Source organism: Leptopilina heterotoma, unplaced genomic scaffold, assembly GCF_015476425.1.
Source record: "Leptopilina heterotoma isolate Lh14 unplaced genomic scaffold, ASM1547642v1 Lhet_21, whole genome shotgun sequence".
NCBI lineage: Eukaryota > Metazoa > Arthropoda > Insecta > Hymenoptera > Figitidae > Leptopilina > Leptopilina heterotoma.
The window spans coordinates 970,941-994,806 of NW_025110925.1; the positions used below are offsets into that span (position 1 = coordinate 970,941).

General features: G+C 23.0%; 2 protein-coding genes across 5 annotated transcripts; both read left to right on the top strand.

Annotated features, from left to right (window-relative positions):
- Nucleotides 1–32: 32 nt before the first annotated feature.
- LOC122501417 (translation initiation factor eIF-2B subunit delta) lies at nucleotides 33–12,036 on the top strand. Of its 2 annotated transcripts, XM_043610855.1 has the most exons (7): nucleotides 33–214; nucleotides 584–671; nucleotides 5,284–6,606; nucleotides 6,820–6,947; nucleotides 7,091–7,268; nucleotides 7,357–7,537; nucleotides 11,644–12,036. In XM_043610855.1, exons 2-7 carry the CDS (start codon nucleotides 660–662, stop codon nucleotides 11,850–11,852), a joined length of 2,031 nt encoding a protein of 676 aa, XP_043466790.1. In that variant the 5' UTR covers nucleotides 33–214; nucleotides 584–659; the 3' UTR covers nucleotides 11,853–12,036. The 2 variants fall into 2 exon arrangements, with proteins under 2 accessions (XP_043466790.1, XP_043466791.1); XM_043610856.1 differs by lacking the exon at nucleotides 584–671 and having other exon boundaries at nucleotides 35–214; nucleotides 5,703–6,606.
- Nucleotides 12,037–12,169: 133 nt separating this feature from the next.
- LOC122501420 (glutamic acid-rich protein-like) lies at nucleotides 12,170–23,866 on the top strand. Of its 3 annotated transcripts, none has more exons than XM_043610862.1 (9): nucleotides 12,170–12,350; nucleotides 13,640–13,684; nucleotides 13,874–14,068; nucleotides 14,986–15,318; nucleotides 17,346–17,533; nucleotides 17,711–17,810; nucleotides 18,041–18,115; nucleotides 22,418–22,669; nucleotides 22,893–23,866. In XM_043610862.1, exons 1-9 carry the CDS (start codon nucleotides 12,299–12,301, stop codon nucleotides 23,237–23,239), a joined length of 1,587 nt encoding a protein of 528 aa, XP_043466797.1. In that variant the 5' UTR covers nucleotides 12,170–12,298; the 3' UTR covers nucleotides 23,240–23,866. The 3 variants fall into 3 exon arrangements, with proteins under 3 accessions (XP_043466797.1, XP_043466795.1, XP_043466796.1); XM_043610860.1 differs by having other exon boundaries at nucleotides 12,171–12,350; nucleotides 17,346–17,635; XM_043610861.1 differs by lacking the exon at nucleotides 13,640–13,684 and having other exon boundaries at nucleotides 12,172–12,350; nucleotides 17,346–17,635.

The window sequence follows — 23,866 nt, forward strand, 5'->3', positions numbered from 1 at the left end:
AAGTAACTAAATTTTCACTAGATTTCATCCTAAGTTCAATGTTATTTTTAAGGGCATGCAATTTTGTATAAAAATGATAAAAATGTATGCAATTGATATACACATATGCTGAAATTTATGATGACAAATTGAAACGAATTGCATATTTATAATAAATTCCACTTTAACAATATAACAGAAAATTATTTACAAATTATTGATTGAAACTTGTCAGGTAAGAACAAATATAGTATATTTTTTTACTAACAAATAAAACTACTAGTAGGGTTAGAATACAAAAATTATACGTAATCACGATTGTTCACAAACTCTTTTCTAAATTTATTTTACAATTTAAAAAAACATTTATTCCCTCTAATGACAACAAAAAATTTACCTTTAATGTCTCTATGTTATTTAGGAAAATTGTAACAATTTCTTTCAATAAGATAACCTCAAATAATTTTAACTCTGTTTCATTTATTATCGTTTTCGATACTTGGATACTTTCCCTAAACTGAATCTCAAATTAGATCATCATTCAAATTAAAATTTTCAATGTTATACTGTATTTTTAAATTTATAAGTTATACATTTTAAACAGATTTTGGACTTTTGTCATAGAGGGACAGTGTCTATCAAATCCGTACAGACTATAAGCAATTTGTTGCTTTGTCAGGATGGAGCAGCAGGTATCTTAGGAAATATTTTGCAATTTATGTAATTCAAATTTCCTTAACTTTAGAATAGTGTTGCAAAATTTTTATTTCATCTGATCTTATTTTTTATTTACCAAAAAAAAAATTTACGGAACTGGTCGATTTTTAGTTATAAAAATAAACATTTTTAAATTGGCAATTTTTTTTATAAAAATTATTCAGATGTTTCTAATTTTTATAAAAAAAAATTGTCGTTGCAAATAGTAAAAGTTATTCTATTATCCGAGGTTAATCTGTTAATTTTACTAATTTTTCCTGAACTTTACTTCGTACATCGTAAAATTCATAATTTTAAAACAAAAGTAGCGTATTAAAAATTTGATTAAAAATTTAGAGAAAGTTACGGATTTCAGAAAAAGATAAAAAAAATATCAATAAGTAATTAACAGAAAAAGTTTACAAAAAAAAAAAATAATTTGATTTAAAAAAAGCTGAAGTTAAAAGAAAAAGTAAAAAAAATCTTTAGAATAAATTTTATGCATTATGATACAATAATTTTTATTTAATTTAAAAATTCGCTTTTTTTCAAACTGAAAAATAGAAAAATTGGTCAGTCACATGAAATCGACCAGTTCTGTAGATTTACGCTTATTTACCATATGTTTTTGTAATTTTTACAATTTATTAGAAAAAATATAATTTTTCCAATTTTTATCCAACTGAATACGATTTCATACTGAAATATTATCATATTCTTCACAATATTCATAAATTTAACTTTATCATTCAAATTAACTGATCTAATGAAATTTTAGACTTTAGTCATTTGTAGGTCCTACGGTTTGAAATAATATGCCGCTAATACCAATCGTTTTTACTACTTTGTACTATTTTCTTTCAAAAAAGCAATCCTAAAATTTGCGAACCTTATTTTCCACTTGTTTAAAAATATTTTTCTCAAATTTCAATACTCCCAAATATTTTAGTGGAGAAAATATTTTAAAAATCGCAAACAGTTATTTAGTGTAATAATTTGCTCTGTTTTTGTCAGTTAATATTTATTTTCTGGTTTTAAATATGAGAATTCGACGCTTTAATAGATGTTTCATCATCAGGAATAATAATGTTCTGTTAATAATTTTACGTATAATATGAGTCGAAATTTCTTCCAGCATTAAGTATTCAGCTTTTTTCAACTCAAATTTCTAGCTTTTGATTTAGTGATATTTTCCTGAAACATAAATGTTTCTTAAGGAATAAATCTTAATGGAGAAATTCAATAATAGTCACCAATAAAATAAATTTCAATAATTTTCAATTGTACAACCTGCTTGATAAACAACAAAATCGCATAAATTCTTCCCATAAAATCAATTATTCTAAGGAATTTTAATAAAATTCTTTTCCGAAATTCAATTATTTTGATGAATATCAGTATTCATCACAAGAATTCAATTCTTTTGAAAAGTAATAAAATACTTTGCAGAAATTTAATTATATTCAACATTTTTTAAAAATTCTTGTCAAGAATTAAATTATTTTTATAAATAGATAGGGAAATTCTTCTCAAGAATTAAATTATTGTCAAAAAATTTTTTTAAATTCTTCTCAAGAAGTCAATTATTTTCAAAAATTTTAATAAAATTCTTCTCATGAATTCAATTGCTTTCAAAAATTATTATTCAAATTCTTCTCAAGAATTTAATTATTTTTAAAAAATTTAATAAAATTCCTCAAAAAAGTTTTCAATTATTTTCAAAAATTATTATAAAATTCTTTAAAAAAAAAAAATTTTATTCAAATTTTTAGTTAAATTCCTTGAAAGAAATTAAATATTTTCAAAAGTTGTTAATACAATTCTTCGTTAAAATTAAATTAAATTAAAAAATAATTTTTCAATTCTATTCTCTTTACAAATAGCAAAATTTTTCGCCAAAAATTTAATTATTTTCAAAAATTTATAAAAATCTTTGCAAAATTTTATTAAAACTTTGGGAAAGAATTCAATTTTAAGAAACATTCAATTATTCAATAAAACAATCAAATGCGCTGCAATAATTCAAATATTTTCACAACTAACATTTAATTCGTCGCAGAAGATCAATTATTCTCACAAATTTTTAAGTAATTTTGCAAAAGAATTCAATTAGTTTTATAAATAGATAGGGAAATTCTTCTCAAGAATTAAATTTTTGTCAACAATTTTTGAAAAATTCTTCTCAAGAAGTCAATTATTTTGAAAAATTTTAATAAAATTCTTCTCATGAATTCAATTGTTTTCAAAAATTATTATTCAAATTTTTCTCAAGAATTCAATTATTTTTAAAAAATTTAATAAAATTTCTCAAAAAAGTTTTCAATTATTTTCAAAAATTGTTATAAAATTCTTTGAAAAAAAAATTTTATTAAAATTTTTAGTTAAATTCCTTAAAAGAAATTAAATATTTTCAAAAGTTGTTAATACAATTCTTCGTAAAAATTAAATTAAATTAAAAGATAATTTTTCAATTCTATTCTCTTTACAAATAGCAAAATTTTTCGCCAAAAATTCAATTTTTTTCAAAAATTTATAAAAATCTTTGCAAAATTTTATTAAAACTTTGGGAAAGAATTCAATTTTAAGAAACATTCAATTATTCAATAAAACAATCAAATTCGCTGCAATAATTTAAATATTTTCATAAATAACATTTAATTCGTCGCAGAAAATCAATTATTTTCAAAAATTTTTAAAAATTCTCGTCAAGAATTAAATTATTTTTATAAATAGATAGGGAAATTCTTCTCAAGAATTAAATTATTATCAAAATTCTTTTAAAAATTTTTCTCAATAATTAAATTATGATTAAAATTTTTTTAAAAATTCTTCTCAAGAAGTCAATTATTTTCAAAAATTATTATTTAAGTTCTTCTCAAGAATTCAATTATTTTTAAAAAATTTAATAAAATTCTTCAAAAAGTTTTCAATTATTTTCAAAAATTGTTATAAAATTCTTTAATATATAATAAATTTCATTAAAATTTTCATTAAATTCCTTAAAAGAAATTAAATATTTTCAAAAGTTGTTAATACAATTCTTTGTAAAAATTAAATTTTAAGAAACATTCAATATTATTTATTTTTGTATTTAAATAAAATTGATTTCTCGTAGAATTAAATTATTATTTTTCGTACTTTTAACTAACAATTCTGTAGAATTACTTTTTTTGAAAAAGTTTAATTGAATAATAATTGGTGTTATTGATTTAAAGTAGAATTTGAGTTAAAAATTCTAGAAAATGTTAATTGAATTGAAATGATAGAAATTATTTTGAAGAAATAGATCGAATATGAAGATCGATATCTTTATGTTTTATAATAATATTCTTCTTATGAGTTGTTCAATTTGAAAAGGTTTGAATTTGAAATTTTTGAACATCTTAATTTCAATGAAAAAAAATGATAAAATATTGATTTTAAATAAAACTATTGATGTTTTCGAATAATTTTACTTTTGAAGAAATTTGTAAATTAATTTAATAGAACATTTTGTTGAGTATCTAATAATTTTGAGAGTGAATCAGAATATTCTTTAAGGTCAGGGAAAAAGTCAAAGTTATGTTTGGAAATCAGAGAAAAGTCAGGGAAAAATAAAGTTAAATTTTTGTGGCAACCTTGTATAAATAAATTATATTTTTATCTTTATTTAACCAATTTTTATGGTCTCCTAAAAGTCCCCTATTTTTAAATTTTACACAAATCCGTTAAAATTTGTTAAAGTTGTTCAAGTTTTTACTGTTTTTACTTGTGTAATGCATTTTTTCATCTTTTGGCATGGTAGATTTTTAAACGTTTATGATGTATCACCATTTAATAGGTTGAATTATTATTAACCTAATATGAGATTTTATTTTATTCTTTGTATCTCTTGACATTTGCTTACTTGAAATTGATTCTCCTTTTAATTTTTTTTTTTGGAAACAAATGACTGTATTTATTCCTGCTGACTCTACTTTAAAAATTCAAAAACTAAAAAAAAATGTAAACTTTTTTATATTCAAATTCTAAAATATGGCATGTTAGTGTACATCTTTAAATTTTTTAATACCAATAACTCAGCATACTACTACATTAGGGATTTTACAAACTGCTTTATATTCTCACATTATTTAGCTTCAATAATGATTAAAAACTTTTTCAGAACTAACTTTTTAAACTTATTAAAACCGTCAACCTGGGCTACTAGGTCTTTTGTTTTTCATTGAAATTATTTGAAATTTTAATTCCGGTGGAAAAATAAATATGAATAACTTTTTAAATTTTTGTTTAACAAAAAGTATTCAAGTTCTGAATAATTTAATTTAGAAATTCAGAAAAATTTGTTTCTTGAAAAAATGTAATTAAAATTTTTTGAAAATAATTGTATTTCCGAAATTATTTAATTATAATTAATTATATTATATTATAATTATAAATTATCAAAATAATTATTTTACAAATTAAAAACCAGCTTCTTTAGTAATAGCCCTGGTCGACGTAATTTATTTATTCAAATTATTGAGTTCTACATTATTATTTTTAGCCCAACCTAACATTCATTTCGATGTTGTCTGTTATTGAATTTCTCCATTGCGAATTGTTCTTTAAGAAATATTTATGTTTCAGGAAAAAATCACTAAATCAAAAGCCAGACATTTGCGTCGAAAAAAGTTGAATAATGCCCGAAGAGCAGCTGAGGAAAACTTAACTCACATAGCTGTTGAAAATAATGAAGAAAGAGAAAAGAAAATAAAAATTAAGAAATCAGAAAATGAGAGAAATACAAACGAAAAACACATAATTATTTCTGCTAATGAAACATCTATCAAGAAACATGATTCAAGTATCGATCAAGTGTCAAATTCTCATTTAAAATCGGAAAACGAAAATCAACCATTAAAAGCAGATGAAATTATAAATCAAGAATTATTATATCTACTCACAAAGACGAGAGAAACAAATTTCAAAAGTGATTATAGTGATGATTTTTTTTCCACATTAGAAGACATTGCCACAAAATTGAATAATATTCCAATTGATTGCAGTGATAATTCGCCGGAGAAAAAGAAGATGAATTCCGAAGAAAAAAGTAAGGAGCAAATAAAAGCTGAACGTGAGGCGAAAAAAGCGGCGAAGGCAGCTGCCAAAAGCAAAAATAAAGAAAAAATCACTAAAACAGTTGTCGAGGGGACTTGTAACGAAAAATCAAAATCTGACACCAATGTTGTTTCTAAAGAAAAATTATCAAAAGTGAAAATTCCCAAAGAATTAAAATCAGCAAAAGATTCATCAGCGAAATCAAATGCCAATCTTGAATCAATTAAAAGCGAATTAGAGGACATTACGAAGGAATTGGATGAAATTCAATTGAAAGAAGCGGATGCGAGTGAAGCACCGAAAATGGCAGAGGAGAAAAGTAAAGCTCAATTGCGTGCCGAGAGAAGAGCGAAGCAGGAGGCGCAACGAGCGGCCAAACAGGATCAAGTTGATAAAAAGAAACAGAAACCGACGCAAACAAAAGTGGCGATTCAGACAAAGGTCCCTGAGCCAGTGAAGAAGATTGCTTTGAAAACAAACGCAAAAGAAGGTTCGCATGGTGTGAATTTATTTAAACACTTGCATCACGAGAGAGATATCGCTTTGGGGAATGTTTCTGATTTGGGTTCGAAAATTCATCCGGAAATTGTCAAGTTGGGAATGAAGTACGCTAGTAAAATTATCGTTGGCAGTAATGCGAGATGCGTTGCTTTTCTTCATGCTGTGAAGCATTTAGTTGAAGATTTTGAACGACCGTCTCAAGCGGATTTTACCCGCGGATTGGAAGTTAGTCTACAAGAATCGGCTGTTTATCTTGACCACTGTCGACCATCGGCCGTATCGATGCAAAATGCATTAAAACATCTTAAATGGCAAATGTCTTTGCTACCCACCACAATATCGGATCAAGAAGTAAATAACAATTATTCTTTTACATTTTAAACATTTTTTTTTAAACTCAAATAAACTTTTTTAGAAATTATGAAATTTTAGAAGTAGCAAAAAGTATTTAAACATTTATTTAAAAAAATTATTCAACTTTTGAATACTTGAATTTAGAAATCAGTGAAAGGCCCTAACTACTGGTTTATGCAATAATTCCATAATTTATAAAATCTTTTACAGGCAAAAGTGAAACTTATTAACGCTATAGACACTTATATACAAGAGCAGATACTATTGGCGGATAAAGCAATTTCGATAAAAATCCAAACTAAAATAACCAATGGAGATGTGATATTAACATATGGATTGTACGTATAAAATATCATCTTTTAATGTTGAACTTAATTTAAACATTAAATGATGCGTTTACCCTTTTTAAATTTTTTTTTAAATTAATAGATTAATAGTAATAAATAATAAATGTCTAAATAATAAATGTTGAATTTTACAGCTCATCTTTGATCTACAAAATATTATGCGATGCCCATTCAGCTGGACGTCAATTTCAGGTTGTAGTTGTTGATGGAAGGCCTTGGTTAGAAGGCAAAGAAATGTTGAAGAGATTAGTTAAACATGGAGTTGAATGCAGTTATATTTTGATACACGCACTTAGTTTTATAATGCCCAAGGTCAGTCTGAGTGTTAGTTTATTGGATTAAATAAATAAGAAATAAAATAATGAAAATTCTATTTTAATAATGCGTTTTCGTTCAACAGGTAAGCAAAGTATTTTTGGGTGCACATGCAATTTTAGCAAATGGTTCGGTAATGTCCAGAGCTGGATCAGCACAAGTAGCACTTATTGCTAAGGCCTTTAATGTACCAGTTCTAGTATCCTGTGAGACGCATAAATCCTGTGAACGAGCACAAACTGATGCAATTGTCTATAATGAACTAGGTATGGTATATTTTAATTAACTCAACAACAATTTCAATAAGATGAACACCTAACTCCAAACCAAAGAATTTCAATTACATCTCATAGACAATTAATGTTAAAGGTTTTTTTTCTCATTGAAATTAAGATGTTCAAAAATTTCAAATTCAAACCTTTTCAAATCATTATTTTATTATTACAAGAATATTGTTACTGTAATTTCTTCATAATTATTTGTATCATTTCAATTCAATTAACATTTTCTATAGAGTTGTGCAAAAAGCTCGAGGCTCGAGGCTCGAGCGAGCTTTTTCGAGCTTTTCATTTTTCGGGCCGAGCCGAGCCGAGCCTAATCAGTTCGAGCTCGAGCCGAGTTCGAGCCGAGCCGAGCTGTGTAAAAAGCTCGAATAGTTTCGAGTACTCGAGTTAATTCGAGTACTCGAATTTTTCGAGCACTCGAGGGAATTCGAGTACTCGAATTTTTTCGAGCTCTGAGTAAATTCGAGTTCTAGAGAAAATTCATAGAATTTTCGCATTTATTATATTTAGCAAATAGAAATATTGATTCAGTAATTCAAAAAAATTCGAAATTTTTTACTTATTAATAGTTTTTTTAGTAAGTCAAAAGCTCGAATCCATTCGAGTACTCGAAAAATTCGAGTACTCGAATTCACTCGAGTGCTCGAATTTAATCGAGTACTCGAATTTACCCGAGTACTCGAATTTTTCGAGTACTCGAAGTCACTCGAGTACTCGAAAATTTCGAGTACTCGATACATCGAGCCGGCTCGGGCTCGGCTCGGCTCGGCCCGAAAAAATTTCGGCTCGGCTCGGCTCGACTTTTCGAGCTTTTTGCACATCTCTAATTTTCTAGAATTTTTAACTAAATTTCTACTTTAAATCAATAACATCAATTATTATTCAATTAAACTTTTTCAAAAAAATTAATTCTACAGAATTATTAGTTAAAAATAGGAAAAATAATAATTTAATTCTACGGGAAATCAATTATTTAAATGCAAAAATCAATAATATCGAATGTTTCTTAAAATTTAATTTTTACGAAGAATTGTATTAACAACTTTTAAAAATATTTTTCATTCCTTTTAAGGAATTTAATTAAAATTTTAATGAAATTTATTATATTAAAGAATTTTATAACAATTTTTGAAAATAATTGAAAACTTTTTGAAGAATTTTATTAATTTTAAAAATAATTGGATTCCTGAGAAGAATTTAAATAATAATTTTTGAAAACAATTGAATTTATTAAAAGAATTTTATTTAAAAATTTTTGAAAGTAATTGACTTCTTGAGAAGAATTTTTTAAAAATTTTTGACTATAATTTAATTCTTGACGCGAATTTTTAAAAAATTTTGAAAATAATTTAATTTCTACAAAGTATTTTATTACTTTTCAAAGAATTGAATTCTTGTGATGAATTTTGATATTTAACAAAATAATTGAATTTTGCAAAAGAATTTTATTAAAACTCCTTAGAATAATTGATTTTATGGGAAGAATTTATGCGATTATGTTATTGTTTATCAAGCTAATTGAATTCTTTTGCAAAATTACTAAAAATTTTTGAAAATAATTGATTTTCTGCGATGAATTAAATGTTATTTATGAGAATATTTGAATTATTGCAACGAATTTTATTGTTTTGTTGAATAATTGAATGTTTCTTAAAATTGAATTCTTTCCTTAAGTTTTAATAAAATTTTTAATAATAATTGCATTTTTCAAGGAATTTATTTAAAATTGTATTAAAAATATTTGAAATTCTGCAATGAAAATAATTGAATTCGTAATTAAAATTTTATTGTTTATGAAAATAATTGAATCTTTTCGTAGAATTGTATCAAAAAGTTTTTTCTATAATTAAATCTGTTGATAAATTTTATGAAAATAGTAAATATTGAGAATTATTGAATTGCAAAAAACTTTTGAAAGTAATTTAATTTTTGCAAAGATTTTTATAAAAATGTTTGAAAATAATTGAATTTTTTGCTTATAATTTTGCTACTTGTATAGATAATTGAAAAATTATTTTTTAATTAAATTTAATTTTTACAAAGAATTGGAGGAATTTAATTAAAATTTTAATAAAATTTTTTTTTAAAGAATTTTATAACAATTTTTGAAAATAACTGAAAACTTTTTTGAAGAATTTTATTAAATTTTTTAAAAATAATTGGATTCCTGAGAAGAATTTAAATAATAATTGTTAAAAACAATTGGATTCTTAAGAAGAATGTTATTAAAAATTTTGAAAATAATTGACTTCTTGAGAAGAGTTTTTAAAAAATTTTGGACAATACTTTAATTCTTGACGCGAATTTTTAAAAAATTTTGAAAATAATTTAATTTCTGCAAAATATTTTATTACTTTTCAAAAGAATTGAATTCTTGTGAAGAATTTTGATTTTTATCAAAATAATTAAATTTTAGAAAAGAATTTGATTAAAATTCCTTAGAATAATCGATTTTCTGCGACGAATTAAATGTTATTTATGAAAATATTTAAATTATTGCAACGAATATTATTGTTTTATTGAATGTTTTTTAAAATTGAATTCTTTCCTCAAGTTTGACTAAAATTTTTAATAATAATTGCATTTTTCCAGGAATTCATTTAAAATTGTATTAAAAATATTTGAAATTCTGCGATGAAATTAATTGAATTCGTAAATGAAATTTTATTATTTATGAAAATAATTGAATCTTTTCGTAGAATTGTATTAAAAAGTTTTTTCTATAATTAAATCTGTTGATAAATTTTATGAAAATAGTAAATATTGAAAATTATTGAATTGCAAAAAACTTTTGAAAATAATTGAATTTTTGCAAAGATTTTTATAAATTTTTGAAAATAATTGAATTTTTGGCGAAAAATTTTGCTATTTGTAAAGATAATTGAATTCTTGACGAGATATTCGTGAAAATTCTTTAAAATAATTGGATTTCATCGAAGAATTTTATTACTTTTGAAAATAATTGAATTCTTGGGATGAATATTGTCGTTTAAATAATAATGTAGGACATAACAAGTTTGTGCTGATTATAAAAATTTAAAATACAACCAACTTTTAATCATAATTGAGACTCAACTTTACCAAAATACTAACTTTACAAATTTTATAAATTTCATGAAAAATTTCATCGATCATAAATTTCAAGATTTGAAACTTTCAAAAAAAAAGTTACAAAAGTTACAGTTATACAATTTTAAAAATTTTTTATGAAAATTTAAACTGAAAGTCTTTCAAAATTCAATTTTTTTTAGAATTTTTGAATTCAAAAGTTTTAATTTTTAAGGAAGTTAACAAATTAATAATATTTGATATTTAAATATTATTCCAAGTTTGAATCTCATAGATTTCAGTTTAAAAACTTTTTGAAATTTAAAATTTTAAAGAATCCTAGTTTAACACTTTTAATTATTTTTTTAAGTTTTAACTAAAACTCTTTTTTAAATCAATTCTTATCAGAAGTCAACTACGAAAATTCAATTATTTAAATAAATAAATAAATAGTTCATAAAATATTTAATTGTTCGTAAAAATTACGACTGTCCCTCTAAATTGAAATTTAGTTTTTGAAATTTGGGTTCAATTTTTTTACTTCACTTATTTTATTATTTACAAATAAACTGTCAAACTTCTGACATAACAATTTGAACTTTAAACAAAAAATTGGAATAAAAAGAAATACTAATAATTGAATTCCAAATTTAAATTTAATTTAATTTTTTAGAAATTAGTTAAATTCTTGAATATTATATATTTAATTTAATTATTATTATTTTTAATTTGAATAAATTGTCAAATAATTGAAATTTAGTAAAATTGAATTATAAAGAAATGGATTTCAGAATTTATTATATATGGTGAACTTTCTACTTTTATTTGAACAATTAAATTCTCAAAATAATTAATTGGTTTTAAAAGAGAATTTTAGTTAAAATTTCAAAAGTAATTCAATTTTACAAGAGTTGCGTTTACAACTTTTATAAATAATCTAATTTCAGAAGATTTGAAATTTCAAATAAAAAAATTATTAAAAATAATTGATTCAGAGAAGAATTTTGTTTATTTCTAATAAAAATGTTTGAATTTTTCAGGAGACTCCGAGGCACTTACGGAAACATTTTTATATGATTCGAAAAAATCGTGTCTCGCAAATTGGAAGACGAAAAAGTCCTTAAATCTTCTCAACATAACGTACGACGTGACACCTGCTGATTTAGTCACAGCTGTAGTTACAGAATTAGCAATTTTGCCACCATCCAGTGTCCCTGTTATTCTACGAATTAAACCATCAGAAATATAGTTTTTAATAATCGCATCAACAATATTAAAAATTTCTAATTTCTTACTAACAACTTTTGTAAGTATTAATTTCGATAGATTATTTATCTCAGACTTGGATAACTTTATAAAAAGTCTATCTAACTATGATTGTTATTACACATTATTGTGTTCTGTATTTTGTAATAAACTATTTTCAAATCGTACTTTATTTTATTACAAAACAAAATTATTTTTCATTTCACAATTTTTTTGGTTTTGAAATTTTAGTGACATTTTATTTATCTGATATCTGGGAATTGTTATAGAGATTTTTCTTGTTGGCCAACAGAAATGTTGGCAGTAATTCTCGAGCTGAGCACAAAATCAAATTTCCGACACAAATTCTAGCGCTCTTGCGATTCGTTTATTGAAAAAAAAATCTAGTGATTCAAGTTTAATAACAAATTTAATAAACAAATAATAAATATGTCTGGTGATGTTCAACCTAGAAAGCGAAAAGATAAAAGACGTAAAAAAGGTAAGATCAACATTATAAATTTGAGTTGGTAATGAACTTTCGTAACACGAGTAACTTGCCTACGAGGTATTTTTAGCTATTTGGTATTTTTTCTAATTTCTGTCTCCGAAAATGCGTATTTTAAATTGACACTTGTTCTTTCGAATTCTTCTATTTTTATCCAAATATTCTTTTTGGGTAAAAAAAAAATATATTTTATTTTTGAAAGAAATTTTTAAAAATTAATAATTGTAACTAACATTTTTTTTTAATTATTTCTTATTATTTCGTAATTTTCTATTTTGGCTAGATATTCTATAAATAAATTAATGAAAATAGTTTTCTTGGATTTAGAAAATATTAAGGTCATGTTTTTTAGAAAATTCTTTATAAAAAAAATTTTTTTAAATATTAAATATTAAAAAATTTATTTAAATATTAAAAAATAATTTTATTTTATACTGTTTTATAAAATCAATTTTTTATTTCTAATTTTTTTTTTTTACATTTTTCGTGAAGTAAATGTAAAATTTAATTTTTTTGAATTGTCAATATTGTTTATTTATTTAGAAGAAGAAAAAAAGGAAATTTTAATTTAAAAATTAAATTAACGTGTTGGTGAAAGATGTTTTTTGTAATTTAGAAATTTATAAATTTTTATTGACAGATCAAATAATAGTTTGGCAATATAGCTCAACTTAGAAAATTTGAGCTTGAAAAGCTGAGGCTGACCATCGGTTTGCTCCACAAAAATAGATTAAACTGTATGAACCACTCTAAAAGCATTCATCAGCATATAATTATTTGGGAACTCTTATGATATTTTTAATAACATTCTGAAAAAAATTTTCAAAATAAAAAACGATTTCGATTTTTTAATACTTTTTTCAGGATAAATGACAGAAAACAAAAATAAAAATTCTGGTACTAGCAGGAATCTTTTATTTTTTATTTAAAAATAAATAAAATCACTATTGCGAATGATTAATATTTTATTTTCATTTATTTTCGAATTTTTAAAATTTAAATTTAAAATTTAATTTATTAGGTAGGTATTTAATATTTTAATCTTAGCTTTTTTATTTATTTCTCACAGATAAATTTTTAAATTAGAGATTTATATTTTTATTATTCTTTATTTATTTATTTAAAAAATTTACGGCACGAGCCCTTTATTATTTAATTTATTTTCTGAAAATTAAAAATATAGTTGTGAATAATTCCGGGAAGATTCAAAAAATATTAATTAAATTTTTATTATAGAAAAATAATTTTAGAATTCGTTTCAAATTATTTTCCGTAATTTTTAGCGGAAGGAGGTTATATTATTCAAAGGATACAAGATGCAAGTTTCGGTATGATGTTATTTTAAATAATATTTTTAATTTTTTATATTGCGAAACGATTTTCAAAATTATATTAAACACATACAGTAAAAGATTGAAATTAAAATTGAATTTTCATAGGAAAATAATAATAATAATTTCTTCTGTTTGTATTTTCTTTCGTGTCTCATTTAAATATTCGTTTTGTTTAATTTTTAGATGAAGAGGATGCTGGTACACCACCACCAACATTAATAAATCCCTCTGAAAATATAGAAAATCTTACAATACATATTCATAAAGAGAGTAGCACAGGTGGACATTGGTGTGCAAGGATTATTTTTTTTACCCTCTCCGCTATTCTCATTGGATTAATCGGAATTATTATTTTTGAATATCGAGGAGCAACGGATGGTGAGAATAAAATTTATTTAAATCCTTAATAAAATTTTTCGCAATAATTCAATTATTTTCTAAAATAATAATAAATTCATCGCAGGATTTCAATAAATTCTTCCCAAGAATTCAATTTTTTACATAAAAATAATTCTTGGAAAGAATTCAATTATTAAAGATAAATAAAAAAAATTATTCTCGAAAATTCAATTATTTTGAGGCGTTTTTAATAAAATTCTTTGTGAAATTCAATTATTTTCATAAATAACAATATTCATTACAAGAATTCAATTATTTCTAAAAGTAATAAATTTCTTCTTGGAAATTCAATTATTTTAAAAAATTTTAATAAAAATCGTTTGCAAGAATTCAATTATTGGCAAAAATTTTAATTGAATTCTTTCTAAAATTAAATTATTTTAATAACTTTTCGCACAGTTCAATTTATTTCAATATATCTCCTATTTTCATAAAATTTCTAAACAAAATTCAATTATTTAAAAAATTTTTTGTAAAAATCTTCGTAAGAATTCAATTCTTTTCATGAATAATAAAAATTTCTCAGAAATTCAATTATTTAAATTTGCCTAAAATTAGTCGAAAGAAATGAATTATTTAAAAATGTTTATAAAATTCTTTGGAACAATTAAATTATTTTTATAAATATTTAAATTCTTTGATGAATAATAAAATTCGTTACAGAAATTAAATTTATTAGCAGGTTAAGATAGAAGTAAATATTTTTGTTGAAAATTAGTTTTTCTTGTCGTCAACTTTAATAATTTTGATAGCTACTTTTTTACTACTTTTTTTTTAGTTTGAAAGCTACTTTTTTAAAATTAATTATCGAGTGCGAAGACTAAATGTTGAGTATTTTCTTGCTTAATTTTAACTTAATAAACATTTTGTTAAAATGATCATTTAAAATTTTTCAGTTGATACGCCCATTGTCAGTTCAAAATGGGCAATGATCTTCGATGGTTGGGTGGATGAATCAATTTTCCAGAATCATGATCATGAGGCGGAGCATGATGACCAAAGTGCAGAAAAGTCTGAAGAGGATGAAGATCATGATGAGGGCATTGGTAGCGAAGAAGGATCGCAGCAAGAAGATGAAGATGAGGAACATGAGGAGGAAATAGATAAGGATGAAGAATCCGCAGAAGAGGAGCAAGAAGAAGAAAATGAGGAAGAAGAAGATGAGGAGGAAGAAGAAGTCGACTATGAAGAAAGTGAAGAAATAGAGAAGGATTTATCAAATTCACCTGGTAATTACTAACTTTTAATCACACTTCAGGGTTGCCACGCAATCTGGAAACCTGGAAAACCTGGAAATGTCAGGGAATTTTATAAACCTTGAAAAAACCTGGAAAAGTCAGGGAATTTTGATCGAAATCCTGGAAAATTATTATTTTCTAAAGTTTATTCTTGAAATCGAATCTTACATAATTATTTCAAAATTAATTGAATTTTAAAAGAGTTGCGTTTACAATTTTCATAAGTACAGATGAATTTCAAAAGATTTTAATTTGAAATTTTGGAAAATTTCAATTTTTAATGAATTTAATTAGAAATTGTCTTAAAGAACGTAGATTTTTGAGAAATTTTAATTATTCCAATTCTTCTGAAATTAGTTAAATTTGTTAATATATATTCTTAATTGATTATTAAAAATAATGGATTTATAGAAGAATTTTAATTAAAAACACTAAAAGAAAGTGAATTTTGAAGCAATTACAAATGATTGCAGAAAATCAATTATTTTTAAAAGTAGTAAAATTCTTCTTATAGAAATTCAATTATTTTCAACAATTTTAATAAAATTTATGGCAAAATTTCATTTATTTTAAAAAACTTTCCTCAGTTTAATGATTTTTAATAAATCTACTACTTTAATAAAATTGTTCAAAAGAATTCAGTTATTTAAAAAATTTTTTAATAAAATTCTACGCAAACATTTAATTATTTTCATAAGTAATAACATTTTTTACACGAATTCAATTAATTTCATAAATAATAAAACTCATCGCAGACTTTCAATTATTTTTAATACAATTTTAATGGAATTCCTCGAAAAATGAAATTATTCTTAAAAATTTTATTAAAATTCATCAAAGAAATTCAATTATTTAAAAAACCTTTGCTACAATTTATTTTTTAGAATTTAAGTATTATTTTCTAGAAAGTTTTAATTAAATTTCTTGAAAAAATTAAATTATTTTCAAAAATTTTAATGAAATTCTTTGTAAGTATTCAATTTTTTTTCAAAATAATTTTAATAAAATTCTTCGTAGAAATTTAAATAATTTCAAAAATTTGTCAAAATTCAATTATTTTCAATGTCTATCATTTCAATAAAATTTCATAAAAGAATTCAATTATTTAAAAAGACATTTTAATAAAATTCGATTTCAAGAATTCAATTATTTTCAAAAATTAACATAATTCTTCGCAGAAATTTAATTGTATTCAATAATTTAGAAAAATTCTCGTCAAAATTTCAATAATCTTTATAAATTTTTCTCCGGAATTCAATTATTTTCTAAAATTTTAATAAAATTCTTGGCAAAATGTAAATTATTTTCAAAAACTCTTAAAAAATTCTTTGGAGAAATTCAATTATTTTTAATAAAAATTTTAATTAAATTTCCGAAAAATGAACTTATTTTTAAAAATTTTATAAGGATTTGTCAAGAGTAATCAAATATTTAAAAATTTGTTGAGAAAATTCTTTCTGAGAGTTCAATTTTACGAAATATTCAATTATTCAATAAATTATTCATTTTTATATTTCAATAATTGAATTCTCGTGGATTTTTTTTTTAGTAAATATTGATTTAAAAATTAATTTCAGTTCAAATTTTACATTATCATTGAATATTGAAAGCTTATAGCGTTAATTTTTTGAAATAATTAAATTTTGAAAAGATTTCAAATTAAAATCTTTGAAAACTTTAACTTTTTGTACTTTTTGATTAACAATTCTGTAGAATTAATTTTTTTAAAAAAGTTTAATTGAATTTTTCTTTAATTCTTCAAGTTTTTATTTTCTAATATTTATTTAATTGAAGAATGTCAGAATAATCGAAATTACGTAAATTGTAAACAAAAGGAGTTGGAAATTCTCAAAGAACATTTTCAAAAATTATAAAAAAAAAATTGAGTTTGAGAAGAATTTTAGTTAAAAATTCTAGAAATGAAGAATTGAAATGAAAATAATTTTAAGAATTTTAATAATTTTTGATAATAAATATAATGTTAATTAACGTTTCCTTAAAAGGTGCATTTTTTCTAGATGAGGGTGAAATGTTGAACAGTGAAGAAAACCAGGAAATGGAAAATGATGAGGGTTACGAAGAGGAAGAAGGCTCCGATGAAAATGATCCTGAAGACCAAAATAGCGATGAAGAGAGAGATAATACCGAAGAAGATAATGTAAATGACGATGAAGAAAACGAACTAACGGATTCAAGTCCAGAAGAGGTAAAGAGTGCAAAACAAACATTACATGAAGAAGACATTGATGAATTCCCCGAAATCCCTGGAATCGAAATACCTAGTGCTAAACAAATACACGAAGAAAATGTAAATTAACAAACATTGAATGACATTTTTAAAAAAATACATTATATGTACGTTAATGATAATTCATATTTATAGCCCGATGAGGATGATTCGAATGAAACAGAAACACTAGATGACGATGATGATGATGATGATGATGATGATGATAAGCAGGAAAATGAAGAAGAATCAAGTGGTGAGTATTTTTAAAGAAGGATTTTCTAAAATAAAACAGATTCTCATTTTAAATATGAATATGATCCTCCTTGCTCTAGGTTTATCCTTAGGTTTATTTATTTTTTTATTGCATTTTATTATTTTTAATCTTACGGCCCTTTTCGAGTATAGATCTCATTTGAAAATTTGCTTCGCATATTGAAAAGAAAAAAAGGCAATATATGGAAAATTAATATGCGGTGGTTCCAGTGGCAGTAAAGTTGGGAGTTGGTGTTGCACTTGCCATCGCTGCTCACTTTGTTCTCGTGAAACGATGGAATAACGGTAAAATCACATTATCAGCTACTTCATTTTTCATTAGATACAGTAATTTTTAACAATCTTTAAAAAAAAAATTCAATTTAGTTAAAGATCGAAAATACTTATTTTAATATTTCATTACTATTTCTTACGAATAATTTAGTGACCATAAAATTTAGTGTTTCTTTTTTTAAAGCGCAGCTTTATTTCCTTTTAACAAAAGTCAGACTTCGCACTCGATAATTAATTTTAAAAAAAGTAGCAAAAAGTAATTTTCAAACCAAGAAAAGTAGTAAAAAAGTAGAAATCGAAAAATTAAACTTGACGACCAAAAAAACTCATTCACAAAACTAACAAAAATTCCATTCCATATTTTTTATTTTCCTCACTTTTTCCTAATTTTCATCAAAAATATTTACTTCTTTCTTATCCTGATCATCCTTATGCTAATAAATTCAATTCCTGCGACTAATATTATTATTCATCAAAGAATTTCAATATTTATAAAAACAATTTAATTCTTGCAAAGAATTTCATAAAAATTTTTAAATAATTAATTTCCTTCGATTAGTTTTATGCAAATTCTAATTTAAATAATTGAATTCCTGAGAAATTTTTATTATTCATGAAAATAATTGAATTCTTACGAAGATTTTCACAAAAATGTTTTAAATAATTGAATTCTGTTTGGAAATTTTTTTAAAATAGTAGATATTGAAAATTATTGAATTGCGAAAAGTTTTTAAAAATAATTTAATTTTAGAAAGAATTCAATTAAAATTTTTGACAATAATTGAATTCTTGCGAACAATTTTATTAAAATTTTTTTAAATAATTGAATTTCCAAGAATAAATTGATTAATACTATTAAAAATAATTGAATTCTTGTGATGAATATTGTTATTTGAGAAAATAATTGCATTTTACAAAGAATTTTATTACTTCTAAAAAAATTGAATTCTTGTGATGAATATTGTTATTTGAGAAAATAATTGCATTTTGCAAAGAATTTCATTAAAAAACCTCAAAAGAGTTGAATTTTCGGGAATAATTTTTTTATTTATTGACATAATTGAATTCTTTCAAAGAATTATTTATGTAAATAATTGAATTCTTGGGAAAAATTTAATAATTCATTTCTTTCGAACAATTTTATTAAAATATTTGAAAATAATTTAATTTCTGTGAAAAATTCTAATATATTTGTAAATAATTGAATTCTTCAAAAGTATTTTTAAAAAACGTTTTTTTAAATAATTGATTTTTTCGAGGAATTGAAATTAAATTTTTAAGAAAAATGACATTTTTTAAGTAATTTCTGTAAAATTGTACTAAATATAATGAATTTATGAATTTTATTATTTATAATTTATAATTTTATTATTTATAAGAATATTTGAATAGATGTTAAGAATTTTATTAAAAGTTTCAAAAATAATTGAATTTTAGAAAGAATGTAATTAAAATTTTTGACAATAATTGAATTCTTGCGAACGATTTTATTAGAATTTTTTAAAATAATTGAATTTCCGAAAAGAAATTTATTATTTCTAAAAAGAATTGAATTCTTGTGATGAATATTGTTATTTATGAAAATAATTGAATTTTGCAAAGAATTTTCTTAAAATATCTCAAAATAATTGAATTTTCGTAAATAATTTTGTTATTTATAATTTAATTAAAATTTCATTTAAAATAATTGATTTCTTTCGAACAATTTTATTAAAATATTTAAAAATAATTAAATTCCTGTGAAAAATTTTATTATTTTTGTAAATAATTGAATTCTTCCAAACAATTTAAAAAAAACATTTTTTTAAATAATTAATTTTTCCGAGGAATTGAAATTAAAATTTTAAGAATAATTATAGGGGAATGTAGTCAAGGTTGGCCTACTGTCTAGGTAGGCCACTCGCGTTTTTTTGTCAAGTTCACTAGCGCCACCTACGCGCATTTTTGTCGAAGCTTGTCTTAGTGAAACCTAACTTTTTGTTCAATTACATTTTCGGAAAATCGAAAATTGTGTTTTCTGTGACGTCGGTACAAAAAAAGCTCAAAAAAAGTTTTGTGCATAATGTGAAAAACCATTAATAAAAGATAAAAAACAAATTGAATCGTCAAGGCAAGTATGCAGAAAATTTGTGGGACTCATGGTTGAAAGGAAAACAAAGTAAAAAATCGAATCCCGAAACGTATTTCTTTTTGTTTACAACAATTCGGTAATGTTACTTACTGTCAAGGTCGGCCACTATGTGTTTAAAATGCACAAAGTTGAGGACGAGCTACTTCATTTGCAAAAACTGCAATTCTGTATAACTCATAATATAATTGATCATCTTATTAATATTTTTATTTAATTTTATTAATATTTTAGTGCAAAACTTTTTTTTATTTATATTTATTTTTTTATATTGTTTATTGTTATTATTTTGTTATTTCATTAAGTTACAAACTGTAAACAATAAAGAATCAATTTTCCGTAACTCCAAACATGTTATTTTATTTTTTAACGATTAATGCCCTTTGAATTTTAAACATGGCCGACCTTGACTGTAATGGCCAACCTGGACTACAAATTTTTTTTTTTTTAAATCTTTATAACTTTTTCATTTTTAAACCTGTCAATTTACTTTGTACAGAAAAAATGTTCCTATTAAACAGGACTTTCCAACCATATACTTCAATTGTCCAAATTCATTTTTAAAAAAAAGTTATAAACAAAAGTCAAAAAGGTGGCCGACCTAGACTATGTTCCCCTATATTTTTGAGCAATTCCTGTAAAATTGTATTAAAAATAATTGAAATCCTGTGATGAATTTTATTATTTATGAAAATAATTGAATTTTGCAAAGAATTTTATTAAAACGTCTCAAAATAATTGAATTTTCGGGAATAATTTTGTTATTTATCTTTAATAATTGAATTCTTTCGAAGAATTATTTTTATGTAAATAATTCAATTTTCAGGAAGAATTTTATTAAAAACTAAAAGATTAAGAGAATTATTTCAAAAAAATTTAAATAAAATTGGATTTAAAATACTAATTGATTTCTTTAGAACAATTTTATTAAAATATTTAAAAAGAATTAAATTTCTGTGAAAAATTTGGTTATTTCTTAGAATAATTGAATTCTCCCTAAGAATTTTATAAATATTGTTTTAAATAATTAATCTTTTCGTAATATAATAAATATTATGAATATTTTATTTTAAATAATTGAATTCTTGTGGAAAACTTTACTTGTGAAAAGAATTGAATTTTTCAATTAATTATTTTAAAATAGTATTAAAAATAATTGAAATTCTTCGAATGAGTTTTATTATTTATAAAAATAATTGAATTCTTGCTTAGAATTTTATTTAAAAAATTTTTTAAATAATTGAATATCCATGAAAAATGTTATTATTAGTAAAAGTAATTGAATTATTGTGAAGAATTATATCCAAATTTTGTTAAATGATCGATTTTTTCGAAAATGCTATTCTAAATTAATTGAATTTCTGTGGAAATTTTATTATTTATGAAAATTATTGAATTTCTGTGGAAATTTTATTATTTATGAAAATAATTGAATTTTGAATCAATTTTATCCATTTTTTTAAAATAATTGAATTCTTTTGCGAAATTTGATGAAAATACTAAATATAGAATATAATTAAATGTCGAATATTTTTTGCAAATAATTGAATCGTTTTAAAGAATTGGAGACTATAATTTTTGAGAATTTTTTTTTATTTCTAGTATTAGCGAATTTAAAGTAGTGGAAATTCTCAAAAAAACAGAAATAGTAGCTTTTAGTGGCTGAAATCTAAAAAAGTACCCAAATAGTACCATAACTTAAAAAAAGTAGTAAATAGTAGGTTTTAGTAGATGAGTGCGAAGCCTGCAAAGTGAATCTTCTGTATTAATTGAATTGAAAATTATATACTAATTATTATGTACATATTTGCAATTTAGGAAATAATTATGTTTCTAAAATATAAATCTAATAACTTGTTCCCTGATCGTGTTAAGTTTTTAAATTAACGTGTTTAGTGCGCCTAAGTAAAAATCAATTATTATGTAGCATGTTGACTGCTGTCATCTTCAACTAACAATTTCAATAACGCCATCAGATATGAATAATCTCTGTCAGGTAAGTGCTATCAATTCTTCACTCGTAAATAATCATTTAGTTGAATTGCTAAATTTCTTCATGTATCATTAGTCTTAACAAGCACTCTAATATGAGAAAATCTTATTCTTTAATAATATTTTTATTAATTAACATTTTTTTTTATTACTTTAAATACAATTTTTTTAAATGGAAATGAATAATATTTTAGGTGACAGTGACATTCCGGAAAAGTTGATTGGCGTCGAGGATTTGTCTCACCGGTATTCTAATCCTCCTTCTCACATTAAACAAACTTCGAATAAGAAGTTGTCTCAAGAACCAACGAGTAAAAAACAAGTACAAAACTATGAAGATATAAAAGCAAAGTACAAAGGTGCTGGAACTGATGATAATATGGAGAATGTAATGGTTAAAAATATTGCTAATGCACAAACAGAAAAAGGAATAAGATACAAAGAGGGTGAGTGAATATAGGTATTATTATTATACCAAATTTCTAACAAGGTTACTGTGCTACTAATAAAAATCAATTAACTAGTATAATTTACATAGCGAATAAAAACAATCATTACCTTCATTAAAAAATATATTTTGTTCTCACTTTGAAATTATTAAATCATCGCATTAAATTTAATTACTCAAATATGTAAAGATTGATAAGTAAATTGAAACTTTTATTACAGAACCAAAGAGTCAAACTGGAACAAAATTAGGATTTGAAGATGACTACGAAGAATCATCGGAAGGCGAAATTGTTACAGATTCAGAGGAACTTGATGATGAAGAGGAGGAAGACGAAGAAGAGGATGAAGAAATAGAAAATGTTGACGATAGTGAATTGGTGGCCAAATTAGAAGCCAAATATGGAAAATTACCAACACCAGAAGGAAGTGAAGAGGAGGAGGAGGAAGAAGAAGAAGAAGAAGAAGAAGAAGATTATGAAGACGAAGAAGAAGAAGAAGAAGAGGAAGAAAAAGAGAAAGAAAAAGAAGTAAAAGGAAAAAATATTAAAGCATGGAAACGAAAATAGTACACGGGGGTCATTTATACCAATTCCCCATAAAATGTACAATAGAAATTTTTTTTGCAAAAATATTTTAAAATATGTGTTTTTTGTATCCGTTCCATTAATTGTTACTAGAATAAGAAATTAAACTGTTGTTACTCTGCAGATTATAGATTTTTAACGTTTTAATTTAACAAATTAAAACAAGATGTTTTATAATCTTAAAACAAAAACTTACCTCACTAAACGTATAAATTATTAAATCAAACATTAGGAATTACAATTCCTTATAATCATTGAAGCCAAAACAAAGACTTGACATATAATTTCAAGATTTTTCACATTCATCGGGGCAATTATTATGGCCTTGATGCAATTATTATTATTATTATTATTATTATTATTTACATCATACTAGAAGAACGAAATATGAAATCAAATGTTTATATAATCTGTTAAAAATAGTGTCAAAGTATTCTACAGCAAAGGTGATTAAAAAATATTAGCTTTTGGTAAAGTTCTAACATATTTAATTAAATTAGAATAATTATTTTGTAATCAAGTGAAAGTATTTATCATTTCGTGTCCCCGAGAAACCCAGCAATTGGATTTTATTGATACATTTTCGAAATTTTGAAAATTCAAAATGGC